This window comes from Lissotriton helveticus, chromosome 1_2 (genome assembly GCF_964261635.1).
Source record: "Lissotriton helveticus chromosome 1_2, aLisHel1.1, whole genome shotgun sequence".
Lineage (NCBI taxonomy): Eukaryota > Metazoa > Chordata > Amphibia > Caudata > Salamandridae > Lissotriton > Lissotriton helveticus.
The window spans coordinates 180,496,354-180,513,361 of record NC_136058.1 but is presented as its reverse complement, the minus strand read 5'-3'; the positions used below and the strand labels follow the sequence as shown (position 1 = coordinate 180,513,361).

General features: G+C 49.6%; 1 protein-coding gene across 1 annotated transcript in view; it reads right to left on the bottom strand.

Annotated features, from left to right (window-relative positions):
• NRDC (nardilysin convertase) overlaps nucleotides 1–17,008 on the bottom strand; it is a 2,150,332-nt gene that overhangs the window by 531,670 nt on the left and 1,601,654 nt on the right. The window contains exon 22 of the mRNA XM_078670713.1: nucleotides 7,683–7,810. Within this exon, the coding sequence (XP_078526839.1) occupies nucleotides 7,683–7,810 (128 nt within the window). The remainder of the gene's footprint in view (nucleotides 1–7,682; nucleotides 7,811–17,008) is intronic.

Genomic DNA, 17,008 nt, shown 5'->3' with positions numbered 1-17,008 from the left:
AGGCTGAAAGGGCAGAAAGGTAGCCCTTGATAGTGCCCAGAGCAGAGCCCTGCTGGGCAAGAGAAAGAAGGAAGAGAAGAACCTCAGAGAGAGGGGCAGCAAGAGGATCCACAGCCTTTGCTGTGCACCATGCCACAAATCTGTTCCACCTGCAGGCGTATACCGACTTTGTGGAGGGACGCCTGGCTGCCAGAATGACATTACAGCCTTCAGGAGGCAAGTCAAATGGCCTCAACTGTTGCCGCTCAATCTCCAAGCATGGAGGTGGAGACTGGACAGGTTCGGGTGGAGGACCGTCCCCTGCTGCTGCGACAGAATGTCCTCCCTAAGAGGCAGACAAACCGGGGGATCGACTGGCATATTGAGTAGCTCTGGATACCAGTACCTTCGTGCCCAGTCCGGAGCCACAAGGATGACTTGGGCCCGGTCGCGCTTGATCTTCTTCAGCACTCTGGGCAGAAGTGGTATAGGCGGAAAGGCATACAACAGACCGCAACTCCACTCGCTACTAAAAGCGTCTGCGAGCGAGTGCCGCCTTGGAAATTCCAACTCGCAGAACTGATGACATTGCGCGTTCTCTTCGGTGGCGAATAGATCTAACCAAGGCTCTCCCCATTGCTGAAAGAGGCCTTGCGCCACGTCCGAGTTCAGACGCCATTCGTGATCCATCATGCACCGACGGCTGAGCTCGTCCGCCCTGGCGTTCAGAGAACCTGCCAGGTGTTGAGCCACCAGGGTCACGCCCTGGCGTTCCAGCCACTGCCAGAGGCGCAGAGCCTCCTGGCAAAGGGTCCACGACCCCACCCTGTCCTGTTTGTTGCAGTACCACATGGCGGTGGTGTTGTCCGTGAACACCTGCACTACACTCCCCCGGACAGAGGGGAGGAATGCCTTCAGTGCTAGACGAATCGCCCGCAACTCCAAAAAGTTACTGTGGAGCCGGGCCTCCGCCGGAGACCAGAGGCCTCTGATCTCCACCTCTCCCATGTGGCCCCCCCAGCCCTGGAGGGATGCGTCCTTCACAACTACGTGCTCCGGTTGGGGTAAGGAGAGGGATCTGCCGCTGACCCAATCGCGGTCCGTGAGCCACCACTGCAGCTGTCTCGCAGTGCCCTCCGAGATCAGGACATGGTCGGACAGGTTGCCCTGATCCTGGGCCCACTGAAACTTCAGGTCCCACTGCAGAGCCCGCATCCGCCACCTTGCGTGATGCACCAGTAGGATGCAGGAGGCCATCAGCCCAAGAAGCTGCAGCATCAACCTGACCGAGACCCGGGATAAAGGCTGAAAGAGTGGAATCAGAGCCTGAATATCCCGGACCCGCTGTTCGGAAGGATAAACCCGAAACTGCGCCGAGTCGAGAACCGCTCCGATGAAAAGGAGCTTCTGAGAGGGACACAGGTGTGACTTCGGCACATTGATGGAGAACCCCAGCAGGTGCAAGAGGTCTGCCGTCGTCTGGAGGTGGCTGACGACTGTCTGGGGCGAGCCCGCCTTCAACAACCAGTCGTCGAGGTAGGGAAAGACTGAAACCCCTAACCTGCGCAGATGAGCTGCGACCACCGCCATCACTTTCGTGAACACCCGGGGGGCGCTTGTAAGGCCGAAGGGGAGCACGGTAAACTGAAAGTGCTCGTGGCCTACCGTGAACCGTTGGTAACGCCGGTGGGCCGGCAGGACGGGGATGTGAAAATAAGCGTCCTGCAGATCCAACGCTACCATCCAGTCTCCTGGGTCTAGGGCAGCCAAAACCTGAGCCAGAGTCAGCATTTTGAACTTCTCCTTCCGGAGGAAGCCGTTGACGTTCCGTAGGTCCAAGATAGGGCGTAGACCCCCTTTGCCCTTCTTTGGTACCAGAAAGTAGTGGGAGTAGCAACCACACTCTACTTCTGGCCCAGGAACGCACTCGATGGCCCCCTTGGCCAAGAGGGCCGTAACTTCCTCCTGCAGAAGTCGCAAATGATCCCCCGATACGCGGTGGAATTGCGGTGGCATGGCTGGAGGGGTCGTCTCGAAGGGGAGGGAGTAGCCCCTTTGGACGATCTGCAGCACCCACCTGTCCGAAGTGACCGTGCGCCAGTGAGAGTGGTGATGGCGAACCCTGCCCCCCAATGGCGTCACATGGGCCGAAAAGCACGGACTAGGAGGGTTTTGAGGCGGATGCTGCGGAGGAAGGTGTGGACTGACCTCGCCGTTGTCCCCGACCGCCGCCACGGCGGTTTCCACGGCCGCCACCGTGTTGGGTATTACCCTGCGGAGCGTGGCTGGCAGTACGTGTGGGTACACTCCTTCCGTGGCCATGAAAGGAGTGAAAAGGCAGCCGATTGCTGGAGCGGGGCCGAGAGGCCCAAGGACTTGGCAGTAGTCCTGGAGTCCTTAAAGCGCTTAAGCGCATGGTCTGCCTTGTCGCCAAAAAGGCGACGGCCATCAAACGGCATGTCCATCAGTGTGTTTTGGACATCGGCCGAAAAGTTGGCGGACCTCAACCAGGCGTGGCGTGGCGTGGCGTCTGACCGCCACCGTCGTTGCCATCGCTCTACCTAGTGAGTCGGTGGTATCCAGCCCACACCGGATAGAATATCTGGCTGCATCCCGGCCCTCCACAAGGGCTTGGCCGAGTTTGGCCCGTACCTCCAACGGCACTCTGGCAGCACTTCCGCAACCGTATCCCACAGAGAGTGGGTGTAGCGGCCCAAGAGGCATGCGGTGTTGGAAGACCGCAGTCCCAGACTAAGGGAGGAGAAGATCTTTTTACCGTACTGTTCGTACCTCTTGGATTCCCTGTCCGGCGGAGCCGACGGGAATGCAGTCTGGGAATTGGATGCCTGGATGACCAAGCTCTCTGGGGTGGGGTGGGTGGACAGGAAACAAGGGTCGCCCGGGGCCGGGCGGTGGCGTCTGGCCATGTTCTTATCTACGGGCGAACCCGTAGCGGGCCTGGACCAAGTGCCCAAAAGAACGTCGGTTAAGGCCTCATTAAAGGGCAGCAGAGGCTCGGCCGAGCTTGACTGCGGTTTAAAGACCTCCGTGAGGAGGTTAGTCCTCACGGCCGTGACGGGGAGCTCAAGGCCCAAGGCCTTGGCTGCCCTCATCAGCACCACAATGTAGGTTGCCCCCGCCTCCGAAGCCACGGTAGGAGGTGAGACAAAACCAGTGTCTGGTGAGGTGTCCAGACCACTGGCATCCCCAAGTCCACCTGTCCAGTCCTCTTGAGACTGACACTCTCTGGTCAGAGGGTCCTCAGACCTCTCCCAACACTCCTCATCACCCATCTCCTGATAATCAGGGTTGTCAATGGATGGGGCCGGCTCATAGAAGGTAAACTCCCCAAACGGAGTTGAAAGCGGCGCCCAGCGGCGCCGCTCCGGCGCCGGAACCGGTTCGAGGGAGGCATCGGGGACGGTGCTGCCCGAGGACGGCGCCGGAGGTGACACCTGACGGACCGACGCCGGGGGGGGTCGTAACGTCTACTGGCGACGACCCAGATCCCGAAGCGGATCCAGTGGTTTCTTGCAGCGCCGGGCCCGAAGGCGCCGGCGGGACCATCGAGCCCTGCGGCGCTAGGCCGGAAGGTGCCGGCGGGGCCGGGGCCGAAGCACCCGACGGCGTCGGGGCCGAAGCCCCTGACCCGCTAGGGCTCGATCTCCTCCGGCGTCGTGTCTCGCCCAGGGACCGGAAGGTGTGGAGTTGGACGCGGCGCCCGCGACTCCGACGGAGCCGCGTGGGCGGTGTCACCAGAACCCCCGGCCGCATCGCGCGAGCGGGGGGAGTCAGAAGAGCGATGACGCCTCTTCGACTTCTTGTGTTTCTTACCTGACGACTACTTCGACCCGGAGGAGTGGTGCCAACTCTCGGAGCTGTGGTGGCTCCGACCCCGCGACCTGTCCCTCGACCTCCCTTGGGACCGGGACCTCTCGCAGCACGGGGCCGACTGCCGGAGTTAGAGTCGCCTGTGGGACCGCTCCCGCCTGGCTTTCGAAGATAGGGCCCGGCAGTCGGGGCAGGCCTTGTCGTCGTGGTCGACGCCTAGACATAGTAGACACCGGCGGTGAGGATCCGTGACCGACATCGTGCGGTCGCAATCCTCGCAGTGCTTAAATCCAGGCATCCCTATGGCACCGATCGGAGTCGTTCGACTTCGAAAAGATGATCAAAATGATCCAAAAGGTTAGTCAAAAAGTGACTAGAAGTACTGCTTTTTCCAGATCTGCCCTTGGTGGCGCGGAAAAAAGAACTGACGTCAGCACGCGGAGGCGGCGTCTAAGTACTCCGACGACGTCATCACGGCGCCCACGACGGACGCGGAGCCGCAGACGACGCCTACCGACACGCAAGGGTACTGCTACGCAAACATTTCCGGATCCAGTCAGACGCCTGGGGATATTCTAAGGTAAGGAATCTATCACTAACGGGTCTCTTTCAGATACAGTGGCATTCCCATTGTCGGCTCGCAAACGCAAATTATCCAGCATAGTGGCCAAAGCCGTCTCGGTCCCATGACCTGGGCGAAAACCAAACTGATCTTTATCAAGTAGATGATTCTCCTCCAAGAAGCACAACTGCTTTTTCTAGAATTTACACCGGATAAGGTGGAGAGAGATGGGCCTAAAGTTTGCCGGTGTTGACAGGTCCAAAGAAGGCTTTTTAATCAGTGGAGTCACCACCGCCAATTTCCAGCATTCCGGGACCATTCCTTCTTCCAGGGACTGGTTGCATATCTGCCTCAGCCATGGAAAGGTATTTCGCCCAAATGACTTCCACATTTTATGGGGGAAAGGATCAAGGGGGGTGGGGGGGGGAGGGCTGGAGGATATGCTATCCACCTAGCTGTCAAAAGCAGCTTCTGTTAAGAGTCTGAAAATTATCCAAAGATACAGGCTGTTGTTGAACTTCATCTATCCGTTGTTCAGGATTAAGTTGTTGAGCATTATTATTAACGTGGAGAGTATCCACGATTTTTGCAATCTTATCCTGAAAATGTAGAGCAATTTCAGCACATAATTTTTGGGATGCTGCCACTTTATTTTCCATACGTGTAGGGGAGGAAAGGTCCTTGATAATTTTAAAAAGTGCTTTTGTCCCGTTTGGTGCTTGTATGATTGAACTGGCATAAAAATCTGCCTTAGCCTTGAGAATACGCTCTTTATATTGCAATTGTATCAATCTTAGTAATAATTACATGGTAAGAGATAAACATCACAATTTTAATACTCATTTCAGGCGCGCTGCATTTACATAAACCACTGTCCTAGAACTTTATGATTACAGCATACGAGGAGAAAGCAAGCGCAGGCCAACACAAGGGGAGACAGTGAAAAACGGAGCAAAACCACCTTATTTTTTCATGCTGTTTTTTTTGTATCCCTGGTTTGCTTCCTTACTGCCTGCCTACTATGTAATGCAATTTCCATCTGTTTTTTTTTACAGGGTGTATGTAAAGCGCTCTGATACCTACGGGTGAAGCTAGCGCTATATACAACTTTTACAATAAAAATAATAAATAAAATAAAACCGAGTAATGATGTGTAAGTGATACTACAAGTGTGCGTCTCTCCTTCAGGGAGCGAGAGTTGAGGTCTTCGTGAAGAATTCTAGCTCTTCGTCCACCAGGGGTCATTCCGAAGCTCTTTCAGAGGCCCCACGAGTCGCAACAACTTAGCCTCACCTGGTGTGGGCAGCACCTTGGACAGGGTCGCTGCGGCTGCCATCTTTCCGTACTTCCAACGGGTCAACCTTCTGGCACTCGCACTTCCGACCTACGCACAGCCTCTTCCCGTTTCTGCAACCTCCCTTTCACCAACCCCCAAAGGCGTGTTTGACATATGCTCGGTGAGCTGTACTCAAAACTGTACGATATTAATTACAGTGAGATGGAAACCCGTTGCTCATGACATTTCTAGTTTATCCGCGGCCTTCTTTCTCAAACCTAGAGCAAACAACAGGGCAGACTTGGGGAATTAACCAATCACGTACGATGTAGTATATTTTTTAGCAGTGTGAAAAGCGAAATGTGATTAGAGAAGCAAAATATCGCCTATGAACTGGCTGAGGAGTTTTGTATTGTTTATTGGTTGTTAGGCTCCCAGTCTGTACTGTGGCTTGGGATTGGCTGGAGGAATGCTAGCCCATTCTCCATTGGGTATGGTGTCTGGGATGGCTGGTATGCCCCGGCAGAGAATGCATTCTGTACTCGCACCTCCTTCAGTGGGCGGGTCGGGTGCTTCAGCGGGAGTTGTCTGCCTGTTCCTATCAGTAATGCCGGTGCATAGGGGTCCGAGACAGCGGGAACATTCTGGAGGGTCCTGCAGCTGGACATCCCTGATGGTGAGTGTACGCTTGGCCGACGCCATGCCCAGTGGCACTGCGGCTTCTCTGTGGTGCTGCCCGCAGCAGCCTGCGTCATGGACGCGTCGCCTTCTGCAGACCTCTGCTCAGCGGCTCCGGCCTCAGGTCAAGGCTGCTTGCTTCAGGCTTCCGAGCGCCTCCAGCGTGCACAGCACTCTAGGCCTGCTGCATGGTTCAGGTTCCCGCCTCCTGTCTGATGGAGCACGTTCCCACCTTGGCTGCACACCCTGTTTCTTGCTGCCTTCCATTCACCCTTTGCACCTACCACTACTCGGTCCTTAATGCTCTTCCTTAATCCTGCTTAGAGGGCATACAGGGCGTTAGCCTTTAAGGCGGAACTATCCAGGTCCAGGAATACTGCACTTAAGTGCGCTGGGGCTAGCTTAAAAACAAGCGCTCGCCATCTCTAAGCCCCAGTCAGTTAGGTCTGGGCTGGTCTCTCTTCACTGGCTACCAGTACACCAAAGGGTTTTTTTCAAAGCCATGTGCATAGCCCACCAGTCCTTCTGGAATTCTGGCCCCATGATCACACAGGACCTAATCCATCATTATAGGCCCAATAAGAATCTAAGATCCAACCAATCCTTCTTGGCAGTCACTCCGAGAGTAAGGAGATCCAGATCTGGAGGTAGGTCTTTCGCCTACAACGCGGCGAGGGCCTGGAACTCCCTCCCATTGCACCTAAGATCAAACTCTAATCTCACGACTTTCCGCAAACAATTGAAAACTTTCCTATTCCATCCAGTCTAATTCCTCCTCCCTCTGTTGTTTATCTGGTCGGTCCTGGTATTTTCAGCGCTTGGACGCCCCCGGGCAACAATTCGCGCTTTATAAATCAACATCCTATCCTATCCTATCCGTCCTTTTCAGACTGGGGGGCGTGTTTTTGACTGAGAACGTCACTAGGTAGAAAGAAAGTCAAAAACACGCCCCCAATCCAAAAAGTACGGGGCTTAGATCCAAAGAATGACGTCACTGGGACCTCTTCTCCAATGGCTGGCCGCCGTTTAGGAAGCCAGCCAATGGAGAAGAGGGGCGGGGCTTAACCTTGCTACTCAGTCATTAAATCTCGCCAGCCTGACTGCGCATGTGCACAGCCTACGCTAGCCGAGACCTAAAAATAATGTATTCATGAATCCGTGTTTAAGAACACCTGTTCCCATCTACTAGAACTGCTTACGATCATATTGTATTGAAGGAGAACAGACAACATTAGAGGGATTTAGATTTAGCATCCATTTCTGGAAAACACAGTACCCTAGAATCTGATTCTCAGTGAGATAAGTCCACTGTAAAGTAGGTAATCATGGTTACAAACTTTTTGGGGAGGTACTCACTTTGCCAGCTTCTCGTGTTTGATCAGGATATTGAAGTAAGTCTTCTTCAGCTGTTCCGTTATCATATTATAAACATCAGGTGTACAAGTGAAATTAGCTAGATGGCTAATTATGAGCTTAAACAGCAGCTGCAAACAAAAAAATATACTTTCTATTAATTGCACAATTTTTGCAGGTTAGGTTTTCCATCTTATGGCAAATTAACTGACAGTCTTAACAAAGAGGTAATCTACAAAAACATCTTGAAAAATAGAAGCACATGCATCTTTTAAGTACACAGTTGATCATTAACCCTAAAGTGGTCAAAGTGGCAACAAAATGAGTCTGGGGATATACAGAGTTTGAAGAGCTTATCACTTACCTACTATTTTGTGGGAAATTCTCTCAGTTCAACGACCTAATCTCAACTTTTTATTCGCTTGGGGTAGGGACCCTTCTGCTTACAAATACTAAGCTCACAGAGGCCTGCTGTCCTTTTTTCAAGCACAACTTTCTCAGACGGATAGGGAAGACCGGCTATTACCATGCCCTATTTCCACCTTGGCTTCATGTGTGAGGAATTTTGCATTTGTGACTACAAACACTGGGCAGATGGTGGATCTTATTAAATGAGATTGTTGAAGGCAGCACTGCACTTCCACCATAAGAGCGTGGCAATGTGGATAGGTGAGCGGCTGACCAGGACAGTACGGAGTGAGGTCAATCTATGTTGAAGTTTCAGCAGAGTTCACGTGAGAGCTGTTCCAGGACAAGCATGGTAAGCAAATGTATGTAATTCAGGCGTGGGTGCGATTAAACGATTCATACATCTGAGGTATGGAAAAGATGTTTAGGATAAGCTCACTGCATGTAAACAGAGCGACTAGCTTGAATGAATGAATGAATGAATGACAGTGGAGTAGGTACACTACCCTTAAGGTCTATGCGGTAGTTAATGAAAGTTTACATTTTGTAAATTAAAAATGACCATTTGTAGATTGATAAAAGTATAGATTTTAAAACATCCGTATTAAAACTGATTTGCCCCAATAGGTTTTGGAACAAGATAAAGTTATCTTCATAGTGACTCCACCACTATAGTGTTTAGGCTTTCTCTAATCAGCAACCTGCAGTTAAGATGTAAGGTCCTCAGAGAATAAACATCTACTTCTCAAAGTTGTTAATACACTACTTTTTGAGGCTGGTACTTCACATGTCAGCATATAAAAGTAGCCATGCCTCTCATACACACTTGTGTACTATCACTGACTATCTCTTTTCGAAAGAGCCCATACTGCAGATTGCTTGGAATAATGTCAGAAGTGTAGATAGTGGGGTAGTGGGAAAGACTGAGAGTCTAACTGACTGGGAGAAAAACAGACAATGAAAAGGTACCATTATACTCATAAGTCTCAGCGGTCTCCCATTCTCAATCTGTGGGTAGACAGTACGAAAGTTAAAAGGAGATAAAGCAACAGTAAACAGCCAATCATGTAAGCAATCAGGTTTCTTCTTGCGCAAACTACAGTACCACAGAATGTAGCATTTTTATCGTAGTGCTTGCAAAAGTAAGTAGGGTGGAATCCATTTTTCCCAAACTGTGCATCTTCAACAGTTGTATGCTTCAGAATGCTACTGACACCTTCCTTCCTTCTAGCAAATGTGCACAGACATCGGGCAAAAGGGATTCATACGCAAATAATATCAATTAGACACCAGGAAATCAATAGGACAATGGTGGAATGAATAAGCTAGCCCTGCATCACAATCACTATGAAAATAAAAAGTTGGTCAGGAGAATGCAAAAAGAAATGAAGCGTTCAACTCAGTTTGAGGGCGACAAGGGTGTTCAAAATAGGCCTGGGCGTAGTTTGCGTAGCAGCACGACACCTAGCTTCACGTAGTATACTTTGAACTTCACGTAGTACACGTAGTCTGCGTAGCATAGCTGATGACACTGTGTACTTGTCTGCACTGTGAAAAAATTGCAAAATAATTGCAAATGGCATCCTGCACAGTGCCAGTTATGATAAAATAAGTATCTCTATCTTTATATGCTAAAGTGCATATAATACTTTCACAAAAGTGAAACTGAAAAATTAGCAGGCAGTGAGAGAGGTGATGATTTTGGGATCCTCCCTAACCTAGGGGGAGTACCAAGCAGATGCCTTGAAAACAAAAAAGCACATCTTATTGAACGATTTGCTGGTGGTCCCATCCTCTTAGGACCACCCCAAGCACAGTTAGTGGCAAAAACACATTCCTAACCAAAGGCCCTGCAAAGCATTATGGGATGAGATTAGCAGTGGGCAGAGAATATTATATAGTATCCAATACCAAAATCATCAGCTCTCTCATTGACTAATGTTTTCACTGTAAAAGTTCACTCTTGTGGATTGGTTATGTGCTTTTAAGCATGTAAAATTGCTTTTTCAAAGCATCTGAGCATGTTGTTGATTTAGCTGCTACGCTACGTGATTAAGCACAGTTTTAGTACTGTACTACGTGCCATTTGCAAAACCTTGCATGCTCCGTTAGCATAGCGTAGTATTATGCCATGGGTTAGTTCAACAGCAAGCAGGAGCTACCAGGTAGGAATCGCCTGGGTTGAGACTGTCTCCAATTTCCTGTTTTTTTTTTTATTGCACTTTTTTATTTTTGGCATAACTTTATTAAATTTTCAGTAAAATAAATACACAGCTGTATTTGCTAAAAAACATTGTATCCTAGTTGTGCTCTTATAACTGTCTGCGATACAAAAGGGTGATGATGGATGGAGCGTTTGAGCAAATCAAACACTCACCCCCAGTCAACTGATCTGGGTTTAATCCATCACCATTCTTTAGCCCACTCAGCCACCCCAGTTCAGACATGGCCATATGCAAATCAGTCTGACCCTGTGCCTCATGGGAACAGTCCAGCCCGAACTGCCAAGCCATGTCTTCCCTGGACCGGAAACAAGCATCCTGGGACCGGTTTCGGATTCATCATCCTCATCAGCCAGGTTATCTTGAATCCAGTGGCCAAGTGAGCAAGGGACTCACGTCTGAGCATACTCTGCCACACTTAGGGCGAACAAAGCGATACAAAAGGGGGATGATGAACGCAGCGTTTGAGCAAATCAAACACTCACCCCCAGTCAACTGATCTGGGTTTAATCCATCACCATTCTTTAGCCCACTCAGCCACCCCAGTTCAGACATGGCCATATGCAAATCAGTCTGACCCTGTGCCTCATGGGAACATTCCAGCCCGAACTGCCAAGCCATGTCTTCCCTGGACCGGAAACAAGCATCCTGGGACCGGTTTCGGATTCATAATCCTCATCAGCCAGGCTATCTTGAATCCAGTGGCCAAGTGAGCAAGGGACTCACGTCTGAGCATACCCTGCCACACTTAGGGCGAACAAAGTGATACAAAAGGGGGATGATGGACGGAGCGTTAGAGCAAATCAAACACTCACCCCCAGTCAACTGATCTGGGTTTAATCCATCACCATTCTTTAGCCCACTCAGCCACCCCAGTTCAGACATGGCCAGTTGGCAGGGTATGCTCAGACTTGAGTCCCTTGCTCACTTTGCCACTGGATTTAAGCAAGCCTGGCTGAAGACGGCTGTAATGCCAGAAGCCGGTCTTAGGAAGCTTTAATCCGGTCCAGGGAAGGCATGGCTTGGAGTTCGGGCTGGACTGTTCCCATGAGGCACAGGGTCAGACTGATTCGCATATGGCCATGTCTGAACTGGGGTGGCAGAGTGGGCTAAAGAACGGTGATGGATTAAACCCAGATCTGTTGACTGGGTGTGAGTGCTTGATTGGTTCAGATGCTCTGTCCATCACCACCCCCTTTTGTACCACTTTTTTCGCCATAAGTTGGCAGGGTATGCTCAGACGTGAGTCCCTTGCTCACTTAGCCACTGGATTCAAGCAAGCCTGGCGGAAGACGGCTGTAATGCCAGTAACCGGTCCTAGGAAGCTTGAATCCGGTCCAGGGAAGGCATGGCTTGGCAATTTGGGCTGGACTGTTCCCATGAGGCACAGAGTCAGACTGATATGCATATGGCCATGTCTAAACTGGGATGGCAGAGTAGGCTAAAGAACGGTGATGGATTAAACCCAGATCTGTTGACTGGGTGTGAGTGTTTGATTGGTTCAGATGCTCCGTCCATCACCACCCCCTTTTGTACCACTTATAACTGTCTGGTCATGAGTTATCCGAATAATGACATTGTATAAGTCATACATTGTGTGAGCCATTATGAAACATCCCTGCAACCTCAGATACATAACATCCCCATGCCCATCACTACCGGCGCATATTCGAGCTCAGACATTTTTGCAAGTCCCACCTCACTACTCCACTCCCCTCCCCCAAACACTAAACAGAACGTCCATATCTCCTGCCATATAATGTCAATGAAGCCATTAACCCAAAAGGAACAGGTATTTCACAGTTCGTGCCAATGTCTGCTATTTACCTAGGTGTGTCCATGAGCATGTCGTGACCAGTGTCCTGTGACAAAAGTGTACTGCAGACGTCATGGGTCAGGCACCAGGTTTCACGGTGGCCTGTCATCCGATTTAGCCTATAAAGCCAACAGAAGCGTACCCCATTCTGTAATCAATGGCTCCTTGCCCAGCCGAAAATGGATGCCGGTCGTAACATGAATTACCGCAGTGCACCATTTAATCAGTTCCTGTAACTATTTCACAAATGTCCAAGCTGTGGCGGCCTTTCCAGCTCATCTCGATTTGGTGCGCGCCCAGGAGCAGGGCAAGATCTATAAACCGCGACATGTGCTCGGCTTTCTCGGGTTGTGCAATTCTGCCCAGCAGGCTACACTGCCATCGTCAAGGGCAACTGTCTGCCTGTCAAGTACTTTAAGACAAGTTTGTCAAGGATTTCCAAAAAGTTTGTATGGAAGGACAGTTGCAAACAATATGAAACAATGCAATAGGTCTCGCATTTGCTTGAGTTTGAGCTATTGGCATTGTAAATGAAAATGCCTTTTATTTATGTTTTGTTTTTCAAAACAAATATAATAAAGGGATTGTTATTTACAATGCCAATAGCTTAAACTCGCATAAATGCGAGACCTATTGCATTGCAAATGCTTGTTAAACTGAGCAATGGTTTTGTCTTTGCTTTAGGGACAAGGGAGATAAAAGCAGTGTGTGCGCCACAGAAAGACAGAGATAAGTAACGTTGTGGAGACGAAAATCAAAGAGAGGTTCAAGGAAGAGTGGCAAGGGAGAAAACAGAAGACAAACAAGCATTTGCAATGCAATAGGTCTCGCATTTACGAAAGTTTGAGCTATTGGCATTGTAAATGACAATGTCTTTTATTTATGTGTTGTAGATAAATAAAAGGCATTGTCATTTACAATAGCAATAGCTTAAACTCTTGCAAATGCGAGCTCTAAACAATAAAATCCGGATTAAGGTGAAATAATAAAAAAAAGCTTTTATCTATGCGTTGATTTTAAACACAGATAAATTAATGGTATTGTCATTCACAATGCCAATAGCTTAACATTTCGCAAATGCGAGACCTATTGCATTGCAAATGCTTGTTTAACTGGTTTGCAGGCCTGGTCCTCGCTCCTCTTGCTGTCAGTTGCAGCTGTCCATCAATAGTGGGCGTGGCTGTCCAGCCACCGCAGCAGTGTGAGGGTTAACTGGGATTCTGAATCTGGCCAGCAGCCTCCTTTGATTATGACCCTTCTTAAAAACCTACCACGCACATTCTTTAGAGGCAAGCGCCCCAGCCAGCAGGCGCTGCACACAGCAGGTGTACATTCAAATGATCCCGGCTCAAGTCAGGAAAACTTGCTTTGGCAGTTCTTAAAAGTAGATCCTGTGGGACGGAGATTAAAGTCAGATGGGGGTGCAGTTTTTACAGAGCCCCTCTAATATACATTGAGAGTTATTCTTGCACAGGAAGGAGGCCACTCTTCATTCTTCTTCTCCAGGGAGGTTCTTAAGTCAAGCAGGCCATACCAGTGCTTTTAAAAGGGATATCAGGATTGACAAAGCTAGGGGCCCTACAGTAAACTCCTAATTAGTTCCCACACTCGACACCACCCCTTTAACTACAGTAAGATGTGTTTTATGTTCATGAAAAGTAACTTGTAATTTATTTGTAGCACAAATCTAACATGGTTGCACCTCTAGTAAGTGAGGCAAAGCTCTCTCTGACCCCAATGCCTCCCCATACCTCCAACCAGCACCCAGTTAAACCCAGTCTACCACAAAGGCATTTCACCCCCTTCTGGTAGTGCCACAGAGCACCATCTGGACAAATCAGACGTGCCTGAGTCTGGAGTGGATCATGTTGTGAAAAGGCTTCAGTGACACCAGAGCTACTCATGGACAAATGTCAGGGCAGGAGCCCACGCTGTTTGCTCCCAGGCATTTCCTGGGATTGTGTGGGATCCCTTTGATACTTTGAGCTGGTAGGTGTAGGTGATCGCCTGAGAGGTGCCGCTGCGCCAGCCCCAAGGTGTGAGTATCTCATGAATTCATGCCAGCTGTCTTGGCACACACAATTCTCTAACTACCACCAAAAGTGAACAAGGTCAGTAAAATCTGGATTGTATATTTTTACAGCCCAAGCTACCCGTCACCAATGTGCCAGCTCTCTGTGGTGTTCCCTGGCGTTTTCTCATAGATTAGAGCCTGAGTTGTTCTATGGAGAAGTTTTTCAGGTACTGCTCTGACTTTGGGTTGAGTAGTGATGTATTTTTTAGCACTAAGGGAGTATGCTCTAGTGTCCTGGAAGTATGGAAGGCTACAGTAACAGAAGATACTTCGGTTGTGACATCACTACACTAAACATCGATGACAGTCACTGAATTTTCAAATCATTTCTCACTTGTCTCATTAACGCCGCTCTCTTTTTATATATTTATTCGACTATTATTAGTAGTCCCATGAACTGCTACGTTTCTCAAATCTGCCGTTAATGGTTCCAAGATTAAGTTTAAAACAAGCACAAGGCTTAGGCAAAGTATTGTTCCCTTTTATATACACGTTATTAGGGGCCCTTCAGCCTGGACTTGTCTCTTTTGCACCAATAAATACAAACGGATTAGCAATTTTCTAATCTGAGAAAATGTGTTTTCCTTTTTCTTATGACTCATTTTCAAATTCGAAATATAACAAGATGAGTAGGTAAGCGCGTGGTATTATGCGTTAGGGGTGTTCCGGTATGTTAGAAAACTGGTATTTTGTGGGGTACTGAAGTAGGTGTTTTTAATACGATCTGTTGTGGAGATAATGGGCTTGAAAAAGGGGGTGATAGTGTAAAGAGAGGCAGGTGTCAGAGCAGCGGTGGGGAACTGCGATGATTATTGGCCACAGTGATCGCTACTCACGCGGGCGGTTCTTTTTGAGCGAGTCCAGCCATTGTAGCTGAAGGAGAAATTCGCCCCCCCATGCTCCATTGGGGGGCTGTCAGGGCACCCTGGCTGCTTCGGCCGTTGCTCATCCTCCTCGGGCGCCACAGAGCTCTACCGCCCCCTCCCTCCTTCCCTGATGCGCGCTACCGCTCCATCTCTGTCTGGAGCCCTCTGCAGATCCCCGCCCTTCAACAGCGCTCTGCGCAGGCGCAGCCGCGGGGAGGGACCATAAGGAATCTCCTCTGCTCCTTTCCTACCCAATCCTTGTGCGGGATGCGGAAGATTGATCCCTGCTGTAGGCCAATAAACTATCCCTATGTGATTTACGTATGAGGACTAAAGATAAAAGAAGGACCGTTAGCGGATTAGCGATGCTCAGGCGTCAATCTATGCATTACAATGTGAAAAGAACATGCTGCTGGGCCTGGACCGCTGCCGCAACAAGTCTGGGGAGAGAAGCGGATGGGGCTCGAGGCACATTGCCGGTGCCTGCCCCCGCCACCTACTATCTCGTGCAGCCGCCACCACCGCGGGACGAGAGGAGTCCGACAGACCCGGCGAGTGGGGGGTGCGTGTGTGTCTAGGCGCATGTGTATGTGTGCGCTCGAGTGTGTGTGTGTGTGTGTGTGTGTGTGCGTCCGTGTGTGTGTGCGCTCGTGTGTGTGAGCGCAGGGTGGAGTGTGGAAGTGCATGAGGCTTTCAAGGAAGACCGGAGATGGGCACGCGCGCGCGACCTGATCCGATTCCGGCATGCCGCGCGTGCCCATCTCTTGTCTCCTTGTAAGCACAGCCGCCGACTATAGGTCTCGCTGCGACAGGGTTACGCCTGTATCGCAGGTGCGAGACCTATAAAGAGGATAAGTAAGGAAAAGAGGACAAAAATAACAGAGTGAGATGGAGAGATAAAGAAAGAAGAGGATAGAGGGGTAGTAAGAGATGTGGCAAGTGTAATTGTTATGCAGCCAGTCAGTGTATATATGGCATAGTAAAAAGAGAGAAGAGAGTTTTACATACATATTAGCACTGCAACCGAATCTACACACTTTTACTTTCGTGCTCATGGTAAACGAGGCCCGGATTTTCTTTTTTTCATACAGTGCAGCATCAAAATTAATTTATTGTGCTGATTTGTGCAAGGAGAAAAATACAGTGCATCCCCTGCGCTGTCACACAAACAGGCCTGCCCTGTGAGACAGGTAGCTTCACACCAGGGTGCACAGGGGAGTCCTACTCTCTTTAATGCTAAGCTTGTGTCTAACTGTGATGCCATTGGTGCTGATTGAAAGTGTTCTGATTCCTTGAGCTATATAAAAGTGAAAACGAATAAATACGTTTAAAAAAAAGCCTACCTGTACCACGTCCGTTCTTATTCTGCGATGCCACATACCTTTGGGTCCCTGTAGTTATTAACAGCATCCGGCTGTGGAAAACCCCCATGGGGAACAACGTGTTGTGGGGCAGACGCGGAGAATGTAGCCACTGTCCTGTGGCTGCACCGCCGGGTAACAGTGCGGGAGCAGGAAGGCAGGCAGTCAGTAGTGCTGTGCCTGGCAGTGTAGTCCTGTGTGCATACCGGGCATGGGGGTTGCTGTTGGCTGACGGGAAGTGGTGAGGAGGTGCCGGTTCGGTATGCCTGTTTCCTGATCTTGGGCAGGCGACAGTTAAAAACAAGCATTTACAATGCAATGGTCTCGGCAGCATTAAAGGTAGAGCTATTGGCATTGCTCTTTATTTATTTTTTTAAATCTTAAATAAATGACATTGTATTCTGAGAGTTACTCCTGGGGGTAACAATGCATGGTGTGAGTTACTCCCTGTGGGATAAAAATGGAGGTTTACTGAATCTCTGTGTTCGCAACAGTGACCGCTGTCAGTCAGATACTCCCTGGGAATAATAATGGAGCAAATAACAATACATGTTGTAGGGTAAAAAAAACATGCTGTCAAAC